This window comes from Brienomyrus brachyistius, unplaced genomic scaffold (assembly GCF_023856365.1).
Source record: "Brienomyrus brachyistius isolate T26 unplaced genomic scaffold, BBRACH_0.4 scaffold44, whole genome shotgun sequence".
NCBI lineage: Eukaryota > Metazoa > Chordata > Actinopteri > Osteoglossiformes > Mormyridae > Brienomyrus > Brienomyrus brachyistius.
This window is the reverse complement of record NW_026042319.1, coordinates 1890421-1916438: the sequence shown is the minus strand read 5'-3', so window position 1 is coordinate 1916438 and position 26018 is coordinate 1890421. Positions and strand designations below refer to the sequence as shown.

At 45.8% G+C, this 26018-nt stretch overlaps 1 protein-coding gene and 1 long non-coding RNA gene across 2 annotated transcripts; both read right to left on the bottom strand.

Annotated features, from left to right (window-relative positions):
- Positions 1 to 1046: 1046 nt before the first annotated feature.
- LOC125723027 (uncharacterized) lies at positions 1047 to 8988 on the bottom strand. Its single transcript, XR_007386710.1, has 5 exons — positions 7685 to 8988; positions 5438 to 5531; positions 4713 to 4856; positions 1893 to 1945; positions 1047 to 1227 (listed from the first exon to the last, which is right to left on the bottom strand). It is a non-coding gene; the product is annotated as an uncharacterized LOC125723027 (long non-coding RNA).
- Positions 8989 to 17266: 8278 nt separating this feature from the next.
- LOC125722924 (sodium/potassium-transporting ATPase subunit beta-1-like) lies at positions 17267 to 25970 on the bottom strand. Its single transcript, XM_048999185.1, has 6 exons — positions 25683 to 25970; positions 22771 to 22899; positions 19782 to 19928; positions 19162 to 19346; positions 18863 to 18946; positions 17267 to 18638 (listed from the first exon to the last, which is right to left on the bottom strand). Exons 1-6 carry the CDS (start codon positions 25777 to 25779, stop codon positions 18381 to 18383), a joined length of 900 nt encoding a protein of 299 aa, XP_048855142.1. The 5' UTR covers positions 25780 to 25970; the 3' UTR covers positions 17267 to 18380.
- Between the last annotated feature and the right edge of the window lie 48 nt (positions 25971 to 26018).

Here is a 26018-nt window from a genome sequence, read left to right as displayed (position 1 = left end):
GAGATTTTCCTATTGACTTTTGGCAGTCCAGTGCCAGCCATGGGTATCGACGGGCCATGTGACCTGGGCCAGGGCTGTTCATTCTGCTAATAGCAGAGGGTGAGCAGATGTCACTGACACAGAATCAAAATGTTAATGACTGGACGTGTGATCAGGACCTCCTCTTGGCGAGAGACGACTGACGCCCATGAGGTCAGACAGGTCAGGACTAGGGAACATCCTGGCCTTTTCGATTATGACCTACTGCTTGATGCGGCCCTCCTGCACCCAGAAGTGTGTTCTCAGTCACGCTTTCGATCGATAGGAAAGGTCGACTTTTGGCGGATGGAAGAGCAGATTCATTAGTCAGATCCACTTCCCAAAAACGGAGGCCAGCTATTCGCTGGTTGCTACTTCTAGAGTAAAGGCTATAAACAGCCCACAGAGAATGAGGTCAAGATATTTGTATGCTAAGCGAACCACACATAGCATACCTTAGCATCCAGTCCTATGGCAGTTGCTTGTCTTGTTTGTTTCAGTTTTACATTAACCTTCATTCACAAACAATGAGCCTGGCTCCCCATAATATTATAATGGCAAATTAATAACCTACACAGGCAAAAAAAAACTGGCCCTCCATCATATGCACTTTTTGAGCTCTGGGTGCTGAAAGTTGGAATTTCGCATCACAGCTACCAACAGCTAGCAACGGCAGCCTTTTTGGAGAAATAATCATAGCCACCTCTGAGCCATTTTGGATAATGAGCATAACGCTATGTTTTCCTTTGATGAAACAGACCGGGGGGGGGGGGGGGGGGGTGCTGACCGTAAAGGGGCTTCTGTAGATGCAGCGTGACAAATGCAATTGCTAACACTCCTGTTAGGGGGGGGGGGACATGAGGGAAAGCAATAATGAGGGAAAATGAGGGCATGGGTAGAACAGACAGACATCGGTGGCAGGGCGAGCGCTCATGCGGGGGGGGGGGGGAAATTATCTGCAGAGATGAGTCATCTCCGGCCCTTGTCGTGACGACTCCCCAGGCCGACAGCTGCCTTCTGCTCGTCGGCTGTGCTAAGCGCCAGGGCTGTCGTGACATGCTGGCTGGTGCCTGGGAGGCGTGATGGGGCAGGCCCCTGAGGTCACATGGCCCGCCGGGGGGGGGGGGCTTCCGGGTGTCTTAGGGCCCAGGGGTTCGGAGTAATCCCTTAGTATCCGATCCATATCATGGCATAGCAAGACAGATAATCCTGAGGAGATGAGGCGAATATTTTAGCATTAGTGGGAAAATCGAGCCTCGATACCAGAGGCTATAATTCAACAGAGATCAGGATCAGTAGCTATGCAGTATATTCCAATTATTTGTTTTGATTAATGAAGTCTTGAAATTAGCTGGGCTGAGTCTCTGCTCAGTGTGTTTTGTGGGTGTCTCTGAAAGGACCTGTGAGTAAGATGCAGTAAGCTAGTCCATTCAACAGGCCGGAACAGGATATGGCTATGAGTTGCGGTAGGGCAATCTAACTACGCATAGTTAATTGCGATGCTGCACCCAGATTTCAGCAGGTGCCCATCCCAGCATGAAGCAGGCCTTCTGCCGTTACGGTGCCCTGCGGAGTGAAACTGCCATCAGAGCATTTCCAGCGGCCCTGCGTTCCAGCCGCTTCAGCACAAACCAGCTACCTACCATGACAAAGCGCAGGACGTAGCAGAGATTTCAGGGGTGAATCGTAGCCAGACCTCCGCCATGGTGCTGGCTTGCATACTGATGTAGAACATGGAAAATTATCCATCCACAGCCCGTGCGTTCGTCCATCCATCCATCCATCCATCCATCCATCCATCCATCCATCCATCCATCCATCCATCCATCCATCCATCCAGCCAGCCCATCAATGGCAGAGGACCCTGGACTTACATTCCAGAAGGAGTTGTGCTCTATTCCCCTTAAAATCCATGAATTATATGACCCTTGATTGCGAGAAAGACCTAGATTATTATTAAGAATGCATTGATTAAGCATCTAATCATATACACACAGAATTTTAAACCGAACATTGTGAACAGTTACCAAACTTTGGAAGATGGAATGTCTAGTTTATCTGTTTGGCAAAGTTATACTCTAGCATGAATTTCCATCCATCCATCCATCCATCCATCCATCCATTCACATCCTGTGCGAGGTCACAACAGCTATGGATGTGAGGCAGGGAATGACCCAAGATGAGGCGCCAAAACATTGCAGGGCTCATTCACCATTTATTACATGAATTTATTGTAGGTTATTATGAAAAGGTATGGATTGTAATTTGAGTAACCTATGAAACACACTGAGAGAGCTGTTCATAATGTTGTAAATTTGATATCTTCTAAAGCATGAGGAAGGGGGTTGGTCTTATCTAGTCAAAGCAGTAATATGGTTTATCAGGTAATTCTGCTGGTAAGAAACAAGACGCCTTCTGCCCTTCGACGTAAAGGGCGTCGTCTTAAAGAAACACAGCTTGCAGTAGAGTCGTGTCTTTCCGGCTGCTTCTGCCGCTAATCTGTGCCACTTTAGTTTGTGCCCTGTGCTGCTGCTCTGGAGAGTGTATTTGATACAGGGAGATGACCGTGCCCCGATAACCAAGGACACATGGAGATGAAAAAGACTGGCTCCTCAATCCTCTGCTTTTTCTCTGCAGGCGCACAGGAAGGGCCTTCGTGGGAGTAAAAGAGGCTAACGAGGCTAACGAGGCTAACAAGGCTAACGAGGCTGTGAATGATTGATCGCCCTTGGTACTGCCCAGCAGGTCATTCCGCTGGGCCTCATGAGAGCTTACTGCTAACAATTCTGCTGACCACTTCTGCTCCCAGCAAAATTCGGAATCATACAGTATCACAAAACTCCTTTGAGGAGCAGATTTTGCAATAGCTTTTTTGACTTCCGCCAGCCTTCATGTATTTTTCTTCTGCATATTCACAAAGAATAATATTTTATGCACAAAACATGACATTAACATGATCGATTGTAATGACCAGCAGAAATGATCATCACTGGTGTAGGCATAAAGACAAACCATGTTACAGTATAATTTTAACATGCAGAATCATGCAGAATCATGCACATGCAGAATAATAGCTATGTGGTTGGAGGTGAAGGATTTTCAGTTTCGAGGGATTAATTATTTAACATTTGGGGGCAGGGGGCACCTGAAAGGTGACATCCTGGCTGCTTGGCTGGTAGAGGTGGCTGCCATCCGTTCTGCAGCCTGGGTTCAACTTTTACTGGGGTCTGGTAGCTATTTCATGGAGCTGTAGCTGCCTTTGCAGTTACGCAAGGCACTCTCCTCCTGTTATCCGGAGTGCAGTCCCACTCCCTCCTCCACTGGCTCTGTGTCCTCTCCAGTGCACCGGTGTTACCCCTCAAGGTAACCATCGGCGCTAATCATTGGATTGAATTTAGACTGCTGTAACACTGTGCCTTTTCTGCCACTGAACACAGCTGGTGTGGTAATTTACTTGATTGGAGGCGGGGGGGACGACGACACTATCCCATAAACCTCTAAATTGTTTACCCCCCTCTTCACTAGCTAAGGTAGTTTTTCTCCCTCAATAAGATAATCGGCCATTGACTCTCATGGTAGTTCATGTTTTCTCATCTAAGGGCTAATTGACTACTTTCTGGCACAGGAAATGACATCACCACTGTATCAAAAACAGCCCATAAATGTAAAGCATTTGACAAATAAAAATTCAGGGTTTTTAGCACGCTCCCGTGGCTGGCTCTGCACTGTTGCTCCTCTTGTTTTATGCGCTTTTTTACGGCCTGAAACCTTATCCTTTTGGAGACACCAAGCAGTGCTCTGCGTCACTGTGGGGAACTTCCATGAATTTACGGGCCTCTTTATAGCTGTCCTTCACTAGAACAAACAGAACGCCACCGTCACCTGCTACCTGAAAAAAGTGCGTACGGGCATAAATGTGCTTTGAACCTTGACAGTTCGTGGAACCAACGGGGGTTTAAGGTCAAGGGCATCTCCGTAAACCCGTGGGTGTACCAAGTGGATAGGAGCACTTTCTCAGAACCTGTCAATGGGGTAGTGAAGGGGAACACGTGACCTTTTTTAGCTTCACAATCATAAACTGTCTATTGTGGAACAGACAGGTGTAAGCCTTACGTGTTGACTATAAGAGACTTTTGAAGCACTTTTGGAAGGTTTTTTGTAACATTTCCATGATAACTTATAACAATCTAAGCCCTGTTGTCAGGATGCGAGGGACGAAGGACTGAAGGGCAGGAAAACAAAAGGGGCTTTATTGGGCCAGATGGGAACAGGGAAACAAACTGGACTGCAAGGGGTCTAAAGGGAGAACTCACTCTGGGCCAGGCACTTACAACAAAAGGACTGACTTCAATGAGTGGACTGGGGAACACAGGACTGGGAAGCACACATATATGAGACTAACAAGGAAGCTAACCAGAGGCAGCTGGGAGTGATTAACATGAGGGTTAGGAACGAGAGGCATGACAAATGAGTAACAGGTGTGGCTTGTTCAACTAGGAAGGACAGTAAGGTGGGCTGGAGGTGACACCTGTTTAGCCTCTCTTTGCATAATAATTTCTTTTATGTAGCTCTCTTGGTCCTGTGCCTTTCAGACCAGGTCTTTGTAACCCTCTTTGTATGACTGGAGAAATGAAATGATGTTCTGGGCCTTAATTCGTTCATTTTCAGGTCATTCATTTCAAAGGCACTCTTACCCAGTTCAAGGTCACAATGCTCTCAGGGCCTGTCCCAAGGGGCCTGGGGCACAGGCCAGGATGCCAGTCTATTCGCAGGGCATTTATAAGACACCAGTTCAATTGAGCAGCATGCTGGAGGACCGGGGCAGCAGAGCAGAGTATCTGGAGTGAGCACAAGCCAATACAAAAAACTTCAAATGTACAGTTAGGCCTGGAAGCAAAGGCAGAACCCTGGAGGTGCAGGCCCTGGGGCTACATACCAAGTCAAGACACTGCAGAACCCTGGAGGTGCAGGCCATGGGGCTACATACCAAGCCAAGACACTGCAGAACCCTGGAGGTGCAGGCCCTGGGGCTACATACCAAGCCAAGACACTGCAGAACCCTGGAGGTGCAGGCCCTGGGGCTACATACCAAGCCAAGACACTGCAGAACCCTGGAGGTGCAGGCCCTGGGGCTACATACCAAGTCAAGACACTGCAGAACCCTGGAGGTGCAGGCCATGGGGTTACATACCAAGTCAAGACACTGCAGAACCCAGGAGGTGCAGGCCCTGGGGCTACATACCAAGCCAAGACACTGCAGAACCCTGGAGGTGCAGGCCATGCTAAGACACTGCTTCTTCTTTAGATTAAGGGTATGTTTACCATTATCTCAGTTTACAATAAGCAAATAAGGTCATTTTATTCACCAGGTCAAACTGAAATTATGTTAATTCACAAGTACGCCCATAAAATCACTCACAGGTATCTGAGCCTCCAGGTTATTTCATGCAGGTCTTCATGCAGACCTGTCCCATCACCTCCACTGTTGACGCTGTCATTGAGAGGCTGAAGTTCTGCAGAAGGAGATACAAGCCAGGAGAAGATTACATGCCTGTTTTTCTTTTTTCCACCCTGTTTTCTTTCTTCTGTCCTTGACCAGAAGAACAAACAACTCCTAGAGCCGGGAGCGGCCCGACTTAGTTAGGTGAGAGTTACAACAACAAAAGGGCTTCCAGGGAGTGGGGGAGGGATTTTCTTATTTTCTGCTGAGGCCCAGTTAGAGAGTCAATTGGCCATTTCATGACTGCGCTTGTGTTGTGCTTAAAGCTTTGCAAAAGCACACAGGTCACAAAAAGGTGATTGTTAGATGCATATAGTGTTGCATATTTCTTTGCGTTGGATATACTTAGACCCTTGTGGGGTCATGCGTGTGATGTGTCTCCTTACAGTTCTGCTCAACCCTAAAAGCACCTGTACTGTGACTCCATTAGCCACACCTTTCCAAGCAGATGGATGTGTATTCACCATAACCACAAAGAAATAAACGCGATCTCCACAGAGGTCCCAGATATAACACATCTGCTGAAGGTACCCGGCACCAATGGGAGGGGGATGGTGGCTGCAGGAGTCTGTCCTCCCCCCACGCTCGAAGCAGATTGCTCATCCCTGGCACAGATGGGACCAGAGTGCACTGCTGGCCTGAAGATTGGGTTTGGTGTTTAAGGTTTCCTGGCACATGGTGAGTTCTTGCTGCCATGGCAACAGTAAGGTCAAAGAGATCTGCATTGCATTGCGATTTTTCCTGCATATGGCTCTGATTGGCTGCTTCTCCTGCTTGCTGTCAGACATACAGGTTTTTGAACCTCTTCTTCCCAATCACCTCCTGTCTCTCTCCCGGCTCCCTCTCAAGCCCTCCGTGAGGTGGGGGCCGCCACGTGGCTTGGCAATTTCTGTGATATTGGCAGAGGCAACCATGTCAGTGTCCTGAGAGGGAGGGGTCAGTTACCAGCTGGGCAATGGTAAGGATCCTTGAATATTTTATTGGGAAACATGTTGTCAGTGTCTAGAGGGATATTACAGGGGGTCCTTAAGTTACGAGTGAGGCTCACCTGAAATATTTGCGTGAAAGTCTGAAAGCTTTGGGCTTTATCCGGCATGACTGACTTTGAGTTAGACCCATGGCATGACTTAGACCGTAACGATTGGTAATCCGAGGCCACGTCAAATTCTTACATCGAAATGCATGCCAAGTCACTAGACAATGCAAACTCACCAGAGGCTGCCTCTCACTTGACAGAGTTCATAGAAATCTTCCAGTTTAACGGGGTTGGGATCAGCTATTTAAGGTCTAATTGGATATTTGGGTTATCTTGGTCTCACAATCCCAGAGGTGACTTCCTGGAGTGGCGGCAACCATGTTATTTAAGATATATGCCAGGCAGTCTGATGCTGGCAGCTACAGTTTAGGGGAGAACTTAATGAAAAGCTTTATATCAGTCTGGCTTCCAGACAGACCTGCTGGGTGTCTTTTATTGTGCGTATCTCACTCCACGTGAATTGCATCGGGTTTTGGCTCCCCGGCACAATGATGTGCCTGTCAAAAAAAGAAAAAAAGAAAACCTACCGATTGATGGCAAGTTACGTAAGGGCCGTTAAGAATTTGCGGCTTTTTAAAATTGTTTTTGTTTATTTTGTTGTCATGGCAACCACAGCTGGGCTCCAATGAGACGCGGAGCTGGAGGGATCGTCTGACCCAGCTGAATGGGGCTGCAACGATCCGTCACGTGTCATCACTGGGCCATCACCGGGCCATCGCTGTGGCACAAAGTGTGCAATTTATGCGAAGGAAATACTGAAGGAAAACAGCACAGTGCAGGAGAAGGTCACTTTCAGTGAGGAGATTTAGCGAGTCTCTTGCAATACTTGCTATACTAGACCCAGCAATTTTCCTACTGAGCGTGACTGTTTATTTGAGTTTAATTAAGCAACTTATGAAATAACAAAGCCATCTTTGTTGTTGTACAAAAACCTTACTTAATCTTATTACGTACAGTACAAATTTTCTGATGTCCGGAATTAGATTTTGGGATTTTTAACGTCCTTGTAATACATGCATTATATATCCATAACATAGCTGCTGCAACACATCAGAAAAAAAACAATATAAGAAGTGGACAAAGGTCCCTTTTGATCATTTGATTTTGCAACACTCTTGCGATCCTCCTACCCAGTTATTAGAAGCTGCCCTGGGCGTCACTCATTCCTGCTTCATGTATAGTTGATTGTATTATTTATTTGCCAATTAGCACTTCTCTGCGCCGTTGCCCCATGTGCCTGTGTCGCTCCTGCCTGCACCATTGCATGCATCCAGTCTGCACATCTTGCAGTCCCAAATGCCCACAGATGACTTGCAGGTAGCCGGTAACATGTCTGACCAGCGAGGTCGACTCGTGGCTTCTGTGCCGCCGCATTGCTCTTCCTTAATGCACTGAGGACGCGCGTCCTCAGCCTTGCTGCCATCTGTGTCAGGCGGGGAGAGCCGCTCTTGGTGCTGCCATGCAACATCGTCCGCCCTCCTGACCCACTAATCCTCACCCTCTCCATGTTTAACTCATCAGTAGGTCTCTGTCGCCGATGTCCATTTCGCTTGTCGTCGTTTGCCTGGCTGAATGAAACTTTCTCAGCTTATAACATCACGACGGAATCGATCCCTCGTTTATTGAAGCTTCTTACATGCCCTTCGGCTTTCATATGGAATCCCGCCGTTTCCAGTTTTCCTTTGCTTTCTCATCCAACGTGCAGGACTGGGCTTGTGTCTTGGGTACCTGTCAAGCCCTCATGTGAAATAAAGCTATGCTGAATTCCCAGAATGCACGGCTGCACCCCAACCTGAAAACATTCCCTGACAGCACACAGGAGTCACCAGCAGCACGAAGGGCGAAACCCTATTCCAGTCTGGTCTAGAGAGCTTGTCATTAACACTATGACCCAGTTATTCATTCCATTCACAGCTGTCTGGTTTCCTTTTCAGCAGATATCCGCTTCATTAGATTACAGTATTGTCAGACAGTATTGTCTCATTACTTCCCCAAACAAGTTTATTCATTTCTTTGTCAGAACCAATGCTTTAAAAGAACAATGTGGTTTTGCAATTAGCCTCTGGCATCTGAGTCCATTTCACTTAAGCATTCGCATTGTTCTCGTGGCCGGCATTAATTCAGATGATCTAACATCCTTCTCTCTTCCTCATTCAGATGCACTTCCTGCTCAGGGTTACTCTGTGCTTTGTCAGTCGAAATGCTCCCTGTCAGCGCAGCCTGCATAAAGCATTCTATTCCACATGTGCTTCCTGCTTATTTTCTCTGATAGACATAGGCCAATCCCCTGCTCATCAAGTTAGAATGTGCACTCATTGTGTATTGGCCGTCATGTGTCATATGGCTTATGAGATCCACCAATAAGAATAGAGCAGGGTGGAGCTACACCTCACAACTGTACAATGTGTGAAACAGACACTCCACATGTGGCTGGGTGTCTTCAGCTCACTGTCTACAGAGGGCAGAACACTCTGTACTCAGAGTTAGATGCTATCACTGGGCTGCAGAAGAATGTCAGTGTGACATGAACAACCTTTCTTTTCTGTCAGTTGCTACTCTAAAATGAATAAACAGAAAACAAATATTTGGAAAAAAACTTTTGTCTTTGTCAATAAAATAGCCTCCTTGGATGGTAGTTATGGAGAGCTTGTGAGTTTACTGAGTCAGGTTTCATCCACTGATTCTTAGGCTGTCTGTCTGCATATGTTGTCGTCGAAGGAGTATGTCTAAAAGTTGAAATGGTAAGTTGCGTTGAAAATAAACAGTAACCTGCACTTACAAGTGTCAGGTCTCAAGCCATTGGCGAGGCAAATGTTTCTCATAAAAGACACCACTTCTCTGGTGGCATTCCAGGTGGAATCTTTCAGATACTGACGCACAGACGTGTGGCTGAACTTGAGGGAATGGTGATGGTGCTTAGGGATTGTTGGCAGGAGTTGTTGGAGTAAACCTGGATTTCAGAATCGTCTTAGCTGCTCACAGCTTTTTTCAGGATGACTTCTCAATCGGGCAATAATAAATCTCTTAGAGAAATGGGGACAAGGTCATCAGGTTGGCTGTCACCTTTGTGCCTAGCACGGTCCGCTAGCTACCACGCCCCTGCATTCCTCCTGCCAAGTCACACGACGCATTACTTTGCCATGTGACCTCCCCCCCCCCCCCAAACTGTTCTTTCTGCAGACACAAAACTGCACTGTTCTGTCCCCGTCACTCTGGACTACTTAGCGTTCATTCTGCTCCCCCTTAAGCCCCCCCCCCCCCCCCCCCCCGCCCCAGAGCTGGGTTGGCTGGCAGGGGTGGGGGGGCAACGTGCGCAGTCATGAAGCGCAGCCTGAGACGGCCCACGCAGACCGGAGCCTCTGAGCAGACCTGCATTGTTTATTCATATCGTGCAGTTCGGTCATTGTGCAGACCTCCAAACCAAAGGGATGTACAGTCCATTCTCCCAGGCCTCCCTGGCTTCTGGGCCTCCTACACCCGTGCCTTGTGATTCCAGGCGTGCTTGTGGGGGGGTGGTCACTAGCGTTTCTACCACAGTTTGTACAGGGTAGCTTAGGCATGTTTCCGCCACTCACTTTGCCTGGACCATTGAGAAGTCAAAGTCCAGTTTTTTGTGCTTTACAAAATATGTCAAAATATGCTTTCGTCCATCCATCCTTATAGATGGAAAATAGCTCCCAGGCAGCATATGGCAGTAAAGGAGACAAATGGGAACTACCCAGAGAAACCCACACAGTGTTGGGAGATCATGGCGACAGCATGCATGAAGTGGGGCTGCGTGGATCAAGCGGGGCTGCGTGGATCAAGCGGGGCTGCATGTATCAAGCGGGGCTGCGTGCATCAAGCGGGGCTGCGTGCATGAAGCAGGGCTGCGTGCATGAAGCGAGGTTGCATGGATCAAGCGGGGCTGCATGTATCAAGCGGGGCTGCATGTATCAAGCGGGGCTGTGTGCATCAAGCGGGGCTGCGTGCATGAAGCAGGGCTGCGTGCATGAAGCGAGGTTGCATGGATCAAGCGGGGCTGCGTGCATGAAGCGGGGCTGCATGTATCAAGCGGGGCTGCGTGCATGAAGCGAGGTTGCATGGATCAAGCGGGGCTGCGTGCATGAAGCGAGGTTGCATGGATCAAGCGGGGCTGCGTGCATGAAGCGAGGCTGCATGGATCAAGCGGGGCTGCGTGCATGAAGCGGGGCTGCATGTATCAAGCGGGGCTGCGTGCATGAAACGGAGCTGCATGGATCAAGCGGGGCTGCGTGCATGAAGTGGGGCTGCGTGGATCAAGCGGGGCTCAGAGTCCTGACTTTCAGCACCATGCTGTCACATACGATGCTTTAAAACCACTAAAAATGTTCGTATTTATTTGATCTTAATTTCCCTTTGAAAATTACTCAATTAGTAATAGAGTTCTTCTGTCTTTACTTGCGTGCTAAAAAGTAATGAATTAGATTAATTTAAGCTGTGTTATTAGCATACCACTGTGATTTCATTTTATGGCTAGTGCTCTCGCATTACCCACACCATATGACATGGAAATACTATAATGTAGGTGCAAGCATTGTCACATGCTTATTCATAAAAACACAGTCAGGGCCTCCTCTCTCAGACATGCAGCAATTTTTAATCAAGTGCCAGGAAGTGAGCGAATGCCTTTCTGCTGTGCAGGGATGCTAACTACGCTGAAGTCAAGATTCCAAGTGACTCACACAGGCACCCCAAGGCGAGCTGGAGGGATATGATTTTTTTGACGGGACCTTTTTGGCGTGGGAAACGAGGTTTGTTATGTTAATAGCAGTATGTTGTTGGGGCGGATCCCTAGTCGTGGACTTACCTCGAATGCGTTTATTGTAAAGTCACTTACATTTGTTTCTTTTTTTTTGCTTCTGAGTCACATTGAATCTGCTCCTATTTCAAAGCAGACGTCGTATATAACTGATCTGCCAGACTTTCATTATATCTGCTGTATTTTTTAAGTTTTATTTATTTATTTGACTTTTCAGTCATGCTGAATTAGGAACAGGTCAATGATTTTTTTTAACTGTAGAGAGAAAACATTCAAATTTGGAAGTGAAAATATATTCCTGTGTAAATATATTGCAAGTAGATTATATGTGTTTCGGTTCTGTGTATTTGAACCATTCATGGAACTGACTGAAGTCTTGAATGGTGGAGATCAAGTGTACTTTGCACCAATTGGAAACTGCAGCCTGTGCACGTGTGCTGATGTTTTCAAGCTGGATAATTCTATGTAAATTGTGGGTACTTGTGTGGACTTGTGTAATCATAACAGCAGGCCCTGGGGCTGATCAGCAGTTAGCTGCCACCTGCATCAGCAGAAGCATCAGGGTCTGCCGCACACTGGCATCGGCCTGCCGCACACTGGCACCCCGGTGAGTGCCAGCCAAAGCCAGCCCGTGGCCTGCCACACACTGGCACTGGCCTGCCACACACTGGCACCCCGGTGAGTGCCAGCCAAAGCCAGCCCGTGGCCTGCCACACACTGGCACTGGCCTGCCACACGCTGGCACCCTGGTGAGTGTCAGCCAAAGCCGGCCCGCGGTCTGCCACTGCAGGCCTCTAACAGCCGATTTAAGTCCAGTGGGCAGAGGACATTGCATCCCTTTCAAGCTGCTGCTGAAGATATTTCAATGGGAATGCAAACAAAGTGTAAGACTCATGGCAGATAGCAGCATCCTCTCAGGCAGAACATTGAGGCAATGCTCCTAGCCTAGCCTAGCCTAGCCTCCATCTGATAGCATTAAAGGTGTTGTGAAGATCTCTTTTTTCCAGTAGCTGCAGAGAGAACAACGTCACTATGGGATCAGACTTTGTAAGTACAAATCTTCATTGTAGTACTAAATAAATGAATAGTTTCTAATTGAACGACGTTAACACACTGGAGATGAATAATGTACATAGTCTAGTCATAAAATGCTTGTACTTATACATAGATTTCAGTTTCCAAATTTAACTAACTCCCTCTAATCGCGTATGCCTGTAGGCATCAGAATCTTCAGCTCTGGGAAGCCCCAGTGCAGTGTGGGTTAGGTATATGGTGCTGCCCATTATACCCAATGCAGACTGGTGGTTCTCGTGCAAGCAGGTGCTTTGGTGTCCCATGTGGGCTCATTAAAATTAGATTTTGCCTGCTGTCTGCAGGTCACCTGTGGGTTGCTGGTGTAATTACAGCCTATCAGCTCTGGCCATGTTGCCAATTTTTGCTCCTGACCAATTCACTGAAGGTGTTTTCACACTTGGTCCCTTTCAATCCTCAAAAAGAGCGCAGGGCAATTAGTCAGCATGTTTTACACACTCCAACGAACTCAATCCCATCTGAAACGAAACGAACCGGGAGGTGGTCTCAGTTTGGTTTGCTTCAAATCTGTGTTGGGGTTAACCATTTCATTTTAGCCAACTAGGCTTGCCGTAGACCCGGGGTGGGGAACCTGATCCATGGGTGCGGGTTTTTCGGGATGACTTCTCAATCGGCCAGTAATGGTTGTCAACTCCAGTCCAGCCCCCAGGAAAAAGCCACACAAACACCATGGCAATCAGATTCCCACCCCTGCCACAGACAGGTCACATGCGATTGCACTTGGACACCACCCATAATCCACAACAGCGAAGATCTGAGAGCTCCCGAGGAACTACAGTGTGAACAGAAAGAGGACTGGAGCCCCATCGTAGCTGAAATGGAACTGAATCCTCTTTCAAATTTACTCGCAATGTGAACGCAAATAGAACTGAATCCTCTTTCAAATGAACTTGCAATGTGAATGCAGAGAATTGAATCCTCTTTCAAATGAACTCGCAATGTGAACGCAAATAGAACTGAATCCTCTTTCAAATGAACTCGCAATGTGAACGCAAAGAGAACTGAGTCCTCTTTCAAATGAACTCGCAATGTGAACGCAAACAGAACTGAATCCTCTTTCAAATGAACTCGCAATGTGAACGCAAATAGAACTGAAACCTCTTTCAAATGAACTCGCAATGTGAACGCAAAGAGAACTGAATCCTCTTTCAAATGAACTCACAATGTGAACGCAAGTAGAACTGAATCCTCTTTCAAATGAACTCGCAATGTGAACGCAAATAGAACTGAATCCTCTTTCAAATGAACTCGCAATGTGAACGCAAAGAGAACTGAATCCTCTTTCAAATGAACTCGCAATGTGAACGCAGAGAATTGAATCCTCTTTCAAATGAACTCGCAATGTGAACACAAATAGAACTGAATCCTCTTTCAAATGAACTCTCAATGTGAACGCAAAGAGAACTGAATCCTCTTTCAAATGAACTCGCAATGTGAACGCAGAGAATTGAATCCTCTTTCAAATGAACTCGCAATGTGAACACAAATAGAACTGAATCCTCTTTCAAATGAACTCGCAATGTGAACGCAAATAGAACTGAATCCTCTTTCAAATGAACTCGCAATGTGAACGCAGAGAATTGAATCCTCTTTCAAATGAACTCGCAATGTGAACGCAAATAGAACTGAATCCTCTTTCAAATGAACTCGCAATGTGAACGCAAAGAGAACTGAATCCTCTTTCAAATGAACTCGCAATGTGAATGCAAAGAGAACTGAGTCCTCTTTCAAATGAACTCACAATGTGAACGCAAAGAGAACTGAATCCTCTTTCAAATGAACTCGCAATGTGAACGCAAAGAGAACTGAATCCTCTTTCAAATGAACTCGCAATGTGAATGCAAAATGAACTGGGCATATTTTCTGTTATTCCACTTTTTGGTCCACTTTAGGAGGACAGAGCTTGGTTAGTTTCTAAAAGACTGTATCTGAAACACCCAGATTTCGTGCTCAGGTTTCACACCTTTTTTAATCAGGGATACCCTAAAAGGGGGGTGCTTGGGGTTTCCAGGAGCCCCTAAACATATGGGCACACTCACACATGCCAGGCAGGGAACAACCCAGGATGGGGCACTAACCCATCACAGGGCACACTCACACACCATTCACTCACACATACAAGGCAAGGAACAGCCCAGGATGGGGCTTCGATCCATCGCAGAGTCCATTGTATACTAAGATCAATCTGGCATGCATGCTTTTTGTATTTTATATATGATACCATTGAATGGCTCATTTTTTACCTTGCCTGGAACAAACTCCATTTAGCTGCCCTTCCAAACGTCTCACACACAGACCTTTGTTCACTTACTGGCCCTTCAGACAAAGGTGATGGTGGAGAAATGGCAGCTAAGACAGTGCCGTAGTTTAATCTCCGCAGTCATCTTCCCACGGCATGAAGAGTGGGAGACCTTGGTGGCAAATTTCAGCAGCGTTTTCTCTGTAATTATAGGCTTAGATAAGATACATTACAGTGGAAATATGCTGATTATCTGTGGTGTTTTCCAAATCCTCAAACATAAACAAGAATTTAAGATAAAATACTATCCCACCATCTTAATGAATAGCTGAATGCTATTATCCAGGGACCCTTACAAACATTATTGCAGCCTACTTGTCCATTTGTCAGCGGGTGTGGTCCCAGCAGTGAAAGCCCTCCTTACAGAGTAATCCTCTCAATGACTGTTTGTATATTTTTTTAGTACAGGTAATTTACACAGTCCATGGATGACAGAGGTAGCTAGATAACTCTCAAGGGTTTTTTTTTTTTAACTTTATTTCACTGCAGTCACAGGTATAAGAATTCCACCCCCCACGTAAACAGTCAGTCTATTTACATTATTGTTTTTCTGGGCGAATCTCAGCAGTTATGATGATTTTCCTGAATGTAGACAATATTAGGGACTTAAGCTTGAATCTAACGCTAAGCGGCAGATAGAAGAACGGGTTCAACCAATCCAAACATTCGGGTCCTCCTGATGTGCAAGAGATTAAATGGTGTTATGTAAATATACGTAGGAAATACTATTGATTGTTGACACTTTCAGGGGTAAATAGAAATTATTTAATCAATAGTTTGGTTGGGGGGGCATCCTGACCAGCGAACAGCCTATTTTCATAGGAAAATAAATAAAAGTCAGGAAGCACGATGGCAGCACAATTATTTTAGTAATGAGGCCAGCAAAAGGTAAGTGGTGTGGGAAGAACGTACACGATGGAAAATTCTGGCTGTCAAAATCTTGAGGAACTTCAGCATCGAGAGGAAACTAATTTATTCATTGGCCTAAACATATGATTTTCACTTTCTTGAAGTTAAATTGGGGGGGGGGGTGGTTATAACAGCCAAGGAAGAATAAAAGACTGAAACACAGCAGAGGCAGAATATTCAGGTTTATGAAATGGATCCATTTCAGACTGCAGACATGGTGCCTTTTCTGTGTTCGTTTCCTCGGCTGCCCTTTGTTCCATCAAGATAGAGCGTTTCTTCTGTCCGTGGGCTGCACCGCGGAATTCTAAGCAAACCTCTGTGTGCCAGCCAGTGACGACGCACCGTCTGCGTCTGGAGCTCAAGCAGGCGAAGCAGTAATTGCTTTTCTAAGAGGGGACATCGGCCCTTTCTTGTCCTCAGGAGCCTCTGCAAGTCACACTTTACGCAGTCGGTTGCTCAACCAGAATCTGACGTTTATTGGATGTGAGGCCTACACTTAATTTGTATTTATGCCGCTTAGCAATGTGCATATTTATTTACATATCTGGACATTTTACTGGAGCATTTCATCTGAAATATGCAATAAACTTTAAATTTACAAACCCAAGTCGTTACAGTGACAAATGACAGTGGAACATTTCAGCTTAAGTCCCTAAAATGTCAGGGAGGGAACGAAAGGCACAAGCTTCAGATCACGTCGTCTTTAAACACTGTGCTTAGCGGCTGTAACGCATGCTCAGTCTTAGAGAAGTCTACTGGGTGTTTCCTAACACAAACAAACCAGTCTGGCCAGTAAGCATAAAGGAAATGACACCACTGATTGTTAGAGTTGTTAAAAAAAAGTTAAATGAAGTGCTTAATGTTAATTACTATAAAGTAAGGTATGGACCAAAAAAAAAAAGTAAAGCTGAGTGAATGCTGCAGCACTGTCCTGACACACACCCCATGACTCAAATCTGCATAGGAACAGACAGAGCAGGGCTTAGGCCTATTGTTTAACTCCAGTTGGTTTGACCTCCCAACTGTCGTTGTTGTAAGCACCTGATCTTTGCAGCCAGTCAGCGAGCTGCTACGGATTAATCATTTCCCAGCTGTGAGTGCTCTCCACAGCACATGGGGAACTGGGCCATGGTCCTACTGGGCTGTGGCAGCCAGACCGCCTGGCGGACACAGCTGCCAGACACTTAAAAAAAAAAAGAAATCAAAACACCAAAATGATCCCCAAGAAACACACATTACAGCCCCAACTGAGATCAGGTCGTCGTTTCGATTTTTTAAATGATAGCAAAATGCAAAAGAAATCCCGCCTTTTCCCCCATGGTCTGAAAACTCTTTGGATACAGAAAAGGAGTTTGGGAAACACTTTACTTGAGGGGCCACAAATAATGTAGTAGTACTTAGTTACTGGTTAAATAAATCCAAGAAGTGTTAGTCACTTACTGATTCCATGTCCTTTCATCATTAATTAATCATAACAGTTCATGCAGTTACTATGTTCATGATTTGTACTTGAGTAGTAACAGAGTCATTAAGTTACTTGTGCCCCCTCGAGTAACGTGGTAGCATATTACTTTATAGAGTCTGCAATATGGGACAGTGTCACACGGAACAAAAAGCAACGTGGCAGCGGGACATTTTCTCCATTTTATTTTTCCTTACCCAGATTAAATGAACAACAAGAGCGGATTGACTCCTGCAAGGTTTACGGATGTACAGACTTGCACATTAACACCGAAACAACCAATTACACGGGTACTGCATTGCTTAAGGTTTGAAACTTTGACCGTTGGCTTTGGTATTTTATTTTTTTCTTGCAGAAAAAAGAAAAAAAAATGTACAACTGCATAAATATAAAATGAAAATGGCTAAAACATTCATCAGAAAGTCACACCACATCACGTGATGTCTCCAGCAAAACGGTTTCCTCTTTAAAAGCGCTGAGTTGGCACCATTGCCATCAAGGCAACAGTCTCATTAGCTGGACGCAGCTCTACACAAAATCTAACGCGAATGGAAAACCTGCAAGCACCTTCCCCCGCCCCAAGAAGCATAATAAGCCCCCTTGTCCTACATTTAACAGTGATTCGAAAGGAGGAAGAAAACTAAACCAATGTGATGCAAAATTTACCCCCCCCCAAATCATTGACTAGCAAACAAAGGGAAAAAAAAAAGTAGGTTTCCGTGGAGTGCAGTCATCTCCTCCCACACAGCCCCGGGAGCAGAACATACCATGTCAGTACCTTCAGATAGCAAGTAGACGCACACACAGACATGCACACACACACACACACGCACACACACGCACGCACGCACGCACACCTTGGACCGCTAAAGCTTGCTCACATAAGAGAACGTAAATTACAACATGGCTTGGAAAGGAACAGGTGTCTGCGACTACTTTTACTGTACACTCCAAAAATATATAGAAACCACACAAGGCAGCAATACTTAAGGGACAAAACACTGCTCGCTACATATCAGTAGTGGAATTATAATTTACAGTAATGAACATGTCCCATGGCTCAAGGAATTATCATTTACAGTAGAATAAATACTCTGCTATTGCTACTTCCTGTAATTTACAATCTAACCCTAAAAGATGCTGAAAAGCTAGTGTAAAGCGTACAGATTAAGTGTAGGTCCCGTATTTATGACAGTTTGTTCAAGACTATTCTTTTTTTTTCCTCTTTTCTACATTTTGTTGGTTTTGAAATGGGGCAGAATGTGCTATTTCTGAGAGCCGAGGTCATGACTCGACCGTGATCTTGACGTCGAAGCGTCCCTGGTAACGGTCCTTATCGCTGTAGTTAATGTTCTCGCCGTAGACCCGGCACTCGATGCGCAGCTCCGTGTCCCTCGTGAGGTTGACAAACTGGATGGCCACCAGGGGCTGGAGGTAATTTGGCTGCAGTGCCTTGCCATAGTAGGGGTAGTACTGCAAGGGAAACCCACCGCTGATGCCGTGGTACTTGACCTCGCCGACCTTCCCGGCATCCTCATCCCTCTGCGGAGAGGATCGCGACAGTGAGTCTTATTGGCCACCGAGCGCAAGCTTCACGACCAGCCAACTCAAACTTAATACAGTATCATAGATTCGGGTTCAGTGTGAAGCTCGGCTCGCCAGCATGTGCGACACCAGCCAAGATGGTGCGATTCGACGGATGGTGAATGGGTACCATGACAGCCAAATGATTATGGCCTGTGGCACACTGAGGAACGCAGTCATACCTTGTTTGTACAGTAGAGGGGAATCACATTGGGCTGCACTTTATACTGGGCATCCTCGGGGATGGAGTTGTTGGACATCGGAGGCTGTTGGGAGGGGGGGAACAGTTAGACAAATACGCAAGGTGTGAATGTGGTGGGAGCAGGCCCGACGATGACAGCAGGCTTTGCAGCGCCAGAGATTAACCGCCCCCGCAATTTGAGCTACCGCATGCAGACAAGTTCGCCGCAATCGCTGTAGATTTCTCACAGAGAAAGAGAAGTCGCAGAGAAATCACAGGCCTCGGACGGGAGGGTTTCACCTTTGGTCTGAAGTTGACTATCCTGTTGAGTTTGACGATCAGGCACGGTTTCCCTTCCTTGAACCCAAACTCTCCATCAGTCATGCCAGAGCAGGGGCCCAACCAGTCCCTCTTGAAACCGCATGATCCCCTGACGCCATTGCCGTCGTCCACATCGCCTCGGTTCATGTACTCTCCTGGGGTATCTAGGGAGAGCAGACAGCTTCCAGATAATATTCAGTCTTCTTGTAGCTCCTATTCATCCACCACGTTTTAGCCAAATAAGTCTGGACTTAATGTTCAACCAAGTACTGTACAAATACAAAGTTTAGCTAATCTCTCAATGGCTGATCAAGACTTTCAGCCCCCAAGTCTTGAGTTGAATATTGTGCTTAAGGATGGACCAGCCAGCATTCACTTTTCGTCAGTGTAAACTAGCCTTTTAACAGATTAAATGGGGACAGGCTTTCCTCTTATGTAACCACCTTATATCTATACTTTGGAAGCTGGCCACACACTTTCAAAACCTGAAACGTGACTTGGCTCCTATTGCCTTAAATGCCCAGTGTACTGTTCGCTTGTGTGCTTTATAATGGTGTAGAAGGGAAGGAGGGGTCCAAACGCAGAATGAGGATCCTTACCACCACAGTTTTCATGTTTATCCTGCACTTCATCATTATACATCTTTAGAAATTCTCCCAAGCCTTTTGTATATTTTAAGTATGTTATCGGGTCGCTCATTTTGAAGGACAGCTCGGACTTGTCAGAGGAAGGGGTGTGTGTTAAACCTGGAGAGAGGGAGACAAATGGAAGGATGCATGAAGAGAGAAATATTAAGGTTGGTTTAGTGTCACATCTCCTCTTACAGACTTTTCAAGCAGTTGAATCAGACATCAGCAGTACAAACGCATCAGCAGCGAAGGAAAGGCAACTGCATGGAATCTGTTCGCTTAACGGTTGCTTCGTATCAGCCACATTCCTGTTCGCGCAGTTCCCATGCCGACAACGCCAACGCTTCTGCCACGGCCCCACATGCAGATATGCCAGCACACGTCATGGCAGTGGCGTTTTCAAAGAGCCACGTGCTGCACGCCGGTAATTTTCCCCCAGAGACAATACGATGCAGGCAGAGGGCCAAACGTGTCACACAAGAGAGGAGAATAAGCAAGATGGGAAAACAGACGCCTCTCGGTTCCGAACTTAGTCAGGCTTCAAAGAATTCTCTAAATGACACACTGTATGTGTATCACTCTTTTAATGCCCCCCCCCAAACACAACACACACACACACACACACACACACACACACACACACACACACACACACACACCTGTACTCATATCTTTGTGGGGACCATCCATTCATTTCTATGGGAAAAACCCTATTTTTAGTTTTTGTTTGCAGTGACAGAAATTTATATAATTAAGTTTCCCCATTTTTTTCTGGTCCCCACAATGTGAAAATAACAGGTTTCTAATCACACTGTGGACACATTTGGTCCCCCAATGTAATACATACGTAACCCCCAAACACACACACAGGTTTGTAATTATATCTTTGTGGGGACTCCCCATTCATTTCCATGGGGAAAACTCTAATCCCAGTAACGACACCCTTAACGCTACTCAGCACTAACCCTAACCATAAGTAACCAAACAAAAGGAGACTTGTGGAATTTTTACTTTGACTGTTTTCAAAATCTTTGTGGGGACCTGAAAAATGGTGCCTACATCAAAAAAAAAACAAAAAACAAAAAAAACACAGGTATTACTGCATTGTGGGGGACATTTGGTCCCCACAATGTAATGTAAACCTAATCCACACACACACACACACACACACACACACACTTTCAGGTCAAACTTGCGACACTCTCCCTAGCTCACGTGCATCTGCCTCACAATGGAAACGTTTAACAGACCGGGGAGGGGGGGGGGCTTCTTGGCCAGTTCCTTCTTTCAAGAAACTGACAAAGGGAGATGCCCGTCCAGGCAAGGGACCCCACCCCTGCCGCTGCAGTTTCCTTGGTAGGCCTGACTGTCCAGAGCGCTTCCCAGCCTGCTGTCTCTCTTAAAATCAACATGCCTGACAAAGGGGAAGAGGAAGCCTTTAAGCCAATGCATTGGGCTGGGGAGACCCATCAGGCTGGTGTAGAGATTTTTTTCCCCCCAAACAGCATAACACAAGAGTTCAGAGAAATTGAGCAATTGTGGTAAATGGCCAGAGAGAATCCGTAACTGGGAAAGCTTAAACAAGCTCTGCATTTGCCGATTAAAACATTACATGCAATACATTAACACATACTGAGGTCTTCATAGGCCAAGAGATCCTTTTAATCAGATGTACAAATAAGCAGCTTTGTGGAGAAGTAGTACATACCTACAGATTGCCCTGTGAGGGACAGCTGGGTCACAAAGAACACAAGCCAGCCATTAAAGGTTGACGGCCCTCATGGAGCAGGCCAAGATGGATGCCACCCCTTTCATTCAGTGAGACACTCGGACGGGGAGCCTCCTTACTCCCAAAAGGATATTAAGCAAGAAACTTAATCGCATGCTTCAGTCTTGTTTGGCATACGGATTATACCTATATTTCAACAGTCATATGCAGGGGGTACGGTTGACATAACAACCTTCCAACTGCATGTTGAAAAATGATAATGCTGCATAGACAGTCGCTATGATAAATTTGTTAATTTCGATAATGTCAAACGTGATAAAATGACGTGGCACCCAGCTAAGCAGAATGGCCAAGATCACATGCATCGTACAGAACCTTTAGCGCAGTGGGACGTAGCACAGTTACCCAGAAGTGAAGAGCAGAAAGACATGGAAGATTGCAAACAAAGTCACTGTGCAGATACGCCACACAACAGCACAAAGTCATTACATATTCAAAAACTACGAAGTTCACCACACCACCTTACAGTTACGAGTACAGCTTCACACACATCCAGACTTTCTGCAGAATATTTGGAGCAATGAGCAGAGATTCTTCTGCTTACAATTTAGTTTAGCTAACTGTCCTCTAAAAAATGTGTCCAGAACTGGCACAGGTGTTCTGAGGAACCGATTAAAGCCCTGAAGATGCCCTACTGCATCTCATATTGAAACCTGAATCTAGAATTTTTAGATGTAGAAGTTGATGGCCTTTGATTAGTCTGGGAGGCCTTGGTAGATGTGAAGTAGAACTTAGCTTTGAATGCTAACTTTAGCCTTTTTCAGATGCTGTTTTTCCAGCGAGTGCTTTACAAACATCACAAATCAAATGGTGAAACTATGAACTGGCAAAAAGTCGTGATTGAGAAACTGGGAAAAAAAATCGGTCAAATCTACAGAGTTCCTATATTTAAGAACAGCATTACGACATTTATTAAAGTCATTTATTAGAACATGTTTCTACACCCGAATCGAAAGACTCACATCGTCACTTAGACTTTCCTATACTGCAGACAGACACATCAGTAACACACACTGTGATCCATGTAAAATGATATTTTCCTGCCTGGTATGTTCTGTATATACAAGGGAGTGAAGGAAAAAAAAAACCAGGAAGGGGTGGGAAAGATATTCTGACACGCAGCTTCAGCCTGCCGTGCCCAGCACGTCCCCGAGCAAGATCCCCACTTACCAGGTGGTGCAACTCTGTCCTGGTATGTGGGTTTGTACTCGCTGATGGTGAGCAGCAGGGCTTGGATGGTCCCAATAAATATTCCAGCCAAGCAGCCATAGAAGATCACATAGAACAGGAGGATCTTGGCTGCGGATGCAAAATGAAGAAACTGTCACTCAACGCATAGCTACTGCAGTGAAAGTTAGAATGATCTTGGCTCTACATGCGAATGGAGGTAATCAAAACAGCAAGCCTGTGTGACCCCCCCCCCCCCCGCCCCGAAAACCTTACAATGATCATACAATGCTCCCAGAACAAGGAAAAATTGCTTTGGATACAAGCATCTACAAAATAAAAGGCAAACGGTTTGCATTGTGAGAGTCCTGTGAAGAGTCTTTGCTTGTGACACATGGACCTGAAATCCGTTGCTTATACAGAGTTAGCATTCAGGCACATCTGTCACTCCGCAGCATTACCAACCAGTCAAGTAATGGGAGGGGATTAAAAATCAAATTTCAAGCAATTACAAAGTCACTCATGTTTCAAAAGCAACCCTATACAGAGCATAAATCAGAGACTAGCGTCAGTTGTGCAAATATAAATTCACTGCATTAAACCTAGTGACACATGTAAAGTGTGACTCATTTGAACGTTTTGTCAGCTAAAGGCTTCTCCTGGCATTAACGGTGTCCCAAATACGGAAATCTTAACGGCAACTTTGAGTCCTGGCTTCCCGCAGGCCCGTCCTGTGACTTGGCACAAATCAGCCCCGTCTCTCGATTCCCCACCCCCCCAGGCTCACAGGAAGCAGTCACACTTCTCATTGTTCTACACATCAACCTTGAATGGACAAACGTTTTGCTGACTGTCCTTGGCACGCAGAGGACACAGGCAAGGTGGGGGGGGGTGTCCCCACATAATAGGGAACATCAGCTCTATCCATAGGACAGAAAAAAGACTCCTCAAGGCCCAACACGGCTACTGGAACACAATGTCTCACATTGGTTTAGACTTGGCCAAACGCAATGAAATACCAAACTTATCACATCGGCCAAATATTCCCACCACAAACTGAACTAGACACACACAGGCGCGCGCGCGTGCGCACACACACAATCCCCAGAAGGTAAATCACAGTTCACAGACAACCCCTAAAAGGCTTTTTGGGATTTAGGTTCCTCTTACAAGGTGGAATAGATAAGACTAGCATGTATAGTTGCTTCATAAGATGAAGTTACTGAACGCGCCTTCAGTTGCACTTGAAATCCCACCCACTCATAAAATGCAAAGAGGTGCAAAGTCTCTAACCTTGAAGGATCATTGAGCAGTTAAAGTGCAACTGACGTTTAGAAAGAACATATTCTGAGGGCTACAGTCATTGGCCAGTTCCAAATAAGTTACAAATGCACGTGGGGTGTAACAGTAATAATGATCAGAGGACCTGTGAATCAGGGAAGAAGCATGGGGCGGGGGCATCGGAGCTTCGCACGGCCCGTCTGCGTCGTGCTTAGGAGCCAGTGAGACCTGGTCGTCTTCATGGACTGAAACCAATGTGCTTTCACTTTCACCGAGCAGACAAAACGTGCTCAACCACGATTTCAGTAACCGGCATTTTAGAATGTTATCACTGGCTGAAAAGTATTTTCATCTTACAGGCGTCGGATTTCTCTGGTATGAAAACCACCGTTTGACAAAATTACAGATTAATATCAGTGAGGTTACAGTGTTCGCCCAAGAAATCGTGCGTTGACTCGAACATTTCATTCATTAGGATTTAAATACACACGCAACATGTATTTTAAAAACGACTTAAAAAAAAAAAAAAAAAAACTTTTCTAGAAATTTAGGCCATTCATAAATCACATCAATTAAAAACCGACCGCAACATGCTACAAAATACATTTTACAGCAACGCACAGCGAAAAAGAGCGCGGCCAAGTGACAGTGAAGCCAAGCAACATGCAGCAGCAACGGGAAACGGATGTTAATCCATTCCCATCATTGACTATCTACATCAGAGCCTACACTACAATAACATGCGCCAAATGTTCCCACATGCATTAAGAACATCCCAGATCACCTTGACTAACCTTGGACTGTGATAAATTTCAAGTCAGTATCCTGTACGGAATCACGGTTTCATTGGTTTAACTGCACGTTTTAAATAACATTGTAATGGTTTAACCAGTGACCCCACTCCGGATTCTCCACTAATTTATAATAATCAGAAATCTCAAGATCATTTTAACGGAATGTCACCGGCGTGGAAGCCCAAGTATTACGAAAAAATGGGGGAAAGTGTGTGTGCGCCTTTTCGAAATAATACATCGGTAGCCAATTATTCAAACCAGACGTCCTTCAAAATGACCTCGCTCCCATCGCTCCTACACACACACACACACACACACACACACACACACACACACACACACACACACGAATAACGAGCTGGAAGTGTAGAAACTGCACACAGCTGCACACTTCGGATATATTGGGTTTCTTTCATTTTGAAAACTTCCAGTCCATGAAGGCACGGGAAACAGCAAAGTCTTAAAGAAACGAAATAGCTAAAGCTGCATGAACTTCTGAGCGACCATGCGTAGGATCACGAAGTAAAAAGACCCGCATCCACTCACGCGCAAGGGGACCGGTCGCGTACGGAAAAACACGAAGTCAGAAGCAGCCGCCGCTCAGTCGGATCAAACAGGTGCCGTATTTCCTCGTCGCGAAACGAACACAGGAAATGTAGCTAAAGACAGCCCTACAGGCAAGCGACAAGTTAAAACAATGAGCTTAAACCGAGATGGAAAAATACCTAAAATCCATAACCTTAAAACTCTTTATTCCCACTGCCTATTCCAGTTTGACAGGTAGACTAATGTCTATGTTCTCACTAGATTCTTTTAAAATGAAGATTATATATTACTTACACCAACTCCCCGCAGTCCGTCCTAACAATTCCTTCTTTTCCGAATTCCAAAGAAACTTCTTCCAACCATCATCGCCGTCTTTATTTGAAGCGGGCATCGCGAGTTACTTTAGTTCCCTTTTTATTTCCTAAAAAATGAATGATCTGTTTTTTCCTTTGTGTTAGTGCCCTCAGGTATACTAGTGAAGGGAACCTCCCCTCCTGTTCTCGTTTTCGAAAAAGACAGCGCTCTGCCCAGCTTGCATTAATGTACCCCCACACATATATCGCTGCCGACTCTCGGCTCCGCCCGCGAACTCTTATAATAAGTTACCTACCGGGGAGGAGGGTCGAACTC

Excerpts from the sequence above, each read along its gene's own strand:
- LOC125722924 (XM_048999185.1), bottom strand. The coding sequence starts at position 25,779 with ATGCCCGCTTCAAATAAAGACGGCGATGATGGTTGGAAGAAGTTTCTT. Across the intron at positions 22,900-25,682 it reads ACGGACTGCGGGGAGTTGGT|CCAAGATCCTCCTGTTCTAT; the intron begins GTAAGTAATATA and ends TTGCATCCGCAG. Across the intron at positions 19,929-22,770 it reads GGACAGAGTTGCACCACCTG|GTTTAACACACACCCCTTCC; the intron begins GTAAGTGGGGAT and ends CCCTCTCTCCAG.